Source organism: Fulmarus glacialis, unplaced genomic scaffold (genome assembly GCF_000690835.1).
Source record: "Fulmarus glacialis isolate BGI_N327 unplaced genomic scaffold, ASM69083v1 scaffold24950, whole genome shotgun sequence".
Taxonomy (NCBI): domain Eukaryota; kingdom Metazoa; phylum Chordata; class Aves; order Procellariiformes; family Procellariidae; genus Fulmarus; species Fulmarus glacialis.
The window spans coordinates 9588-11179 of NW_009187486.1; the positions used below are offsets into that span (position 1 = coordinate 9588).

The 1592-nt window shown below is 31.8% G+C and overlaps 1 protein-coding gene across 1 annotated transcript in view; it reads left to right on the plus strand.

The window, feature by feature from the left end:
* The window catches only part of LOC104074962 (cell cycle progression protein 1-like), a 22629-nt gene that overhangs the window by 7161 nt on the left and 13876 nt on the right, over window positions 1-1592 (plus strand). Inside the window, 2 exon segments of the mRNA XM_009575281.1 lie at window positions 252-366; window positions 1330-1457. Of these exon segments, the coding sequence (XP_009573576.1) occupies window positions 252-366; window positions 1330-1457 (243 nt within the window).

Below are 1592 nucleotides of genomic sequence, written 5' to 3' on the forward strand. Positions count from 1 at the left end.
CGAATTGTCCTCCTCTGCCTTTTTTCAATCATGGTCATAAGTATTACACACTAACAGTTTTTTCCCTCTAGTTAATTACTTGGTATTTCTCTTGCTTTTCTTTGCTTAAAGTCGTCTTCAGTTTTAAAGGTTATTATTCTTCTCCTCTGTTTTTATTATTAATGTTCTGTTTTCTTTGTAACCCTTTCCTTCTGCTTTACTGTTGGAAACCCCAATAACTGTAATGTTCATTTAAAACTCTTCAACTCCAGGGTTCTGACATAGAGACAGTGACTTCAGAAAATGGAAGCACAAATGATAACCATGAGTTCGTTTCAGAAGAATACGTTTCTTTGCAAGAAGAGGAGCAACCAATTGATTTGCAAGGTAAGATATTAAAAGAGGACCAGTTGCGTAAAATAAGTAAGTATCTGTTGTGGCATTGGCACAAATTTTGTATATTTTGTAGGCCTCTGTCAAAGTATTTGCTTTGTCACTGTTACGGAAAATACTCAGTTATAAACTTATGAAAGTATTTTTTCTTGAAATAGATGAAATTAGTAGAATGTCTTTCTTTTTGTCAATACTTTAGATGTGTTATAGAATAGTATGCACTGGTGTTGCTGGAAAATAGTTTATAGAAGTGCTATTGATAAAAAATTTATTATATTAAACATTCCTTAATAATGTCATAGACCAAATAAAAGTAATTTGGAAGGAACTATCACACCTAAAAAACAACATTGTGGCATTGTATTAGCATTCCTTGAGTTGGGAGTGTAAGTCTGGTGCATATTAATATAATGAAAATTCTTCCTCTTATTTTAATTACTAAATTTAATACTCAATTTGTTAATATTGGTATGAGAACACAGATGTGACGTGTTCAGTGTGCAGTTGACTAAATTTGAGTTTGGCCATGTTTCCAAATTCATAACCTCTCCTTGTAGAAACAGGACTAGACACTTAAACTCCGATGACTATCTGGAAAATACTTTAATTATCCTAGCACGCAAATGTACTGTGGTATCAACTTAACAGTATAGTGTTGGTTTTTATCTAACTGTGCTTTTCATTTATAGATTACTTGCGTTATGATCAGTATGAGCATTTGCATTTAAGTATCCTCCAAAACATTGTATTACATAATGACAAAGTGGATTCTGATGTTTGTTAGAGGGATATTAAAAAAGAGATTTAGTGCATTTTTAGAAAACCTTCCCTGGTATGAGTAGATAATAGAAATCTGTCACAATTATATATATTTTAATATTATATGGGAGTGGGCATAATTTGTGGAGTTACTGGTTTTAATCCCATGTTTGTGTTTTCTTCTTTTTATTTATATAGCTCAGTGCAACAATGATGGAGAGATACCAGTGGTAGATAATACTCTCTCTGCTTTTGAGGAAACTCAGACAGTTCCAGAGGTAAATTACATTGTTATTCAGAAGCTTCTGTAAGCCCCATCTGACAATGCCAAGCAATGTTTGGAAAGCATTAAAATAAAGATACTGACTTTTCATTTCTTTAAAGCATTAGGAATTCTTGCTATTTTTTAAAATTACTTTGTTGTATGTATGTCAATAATTTTTACGTTGTCCATTTTCCTA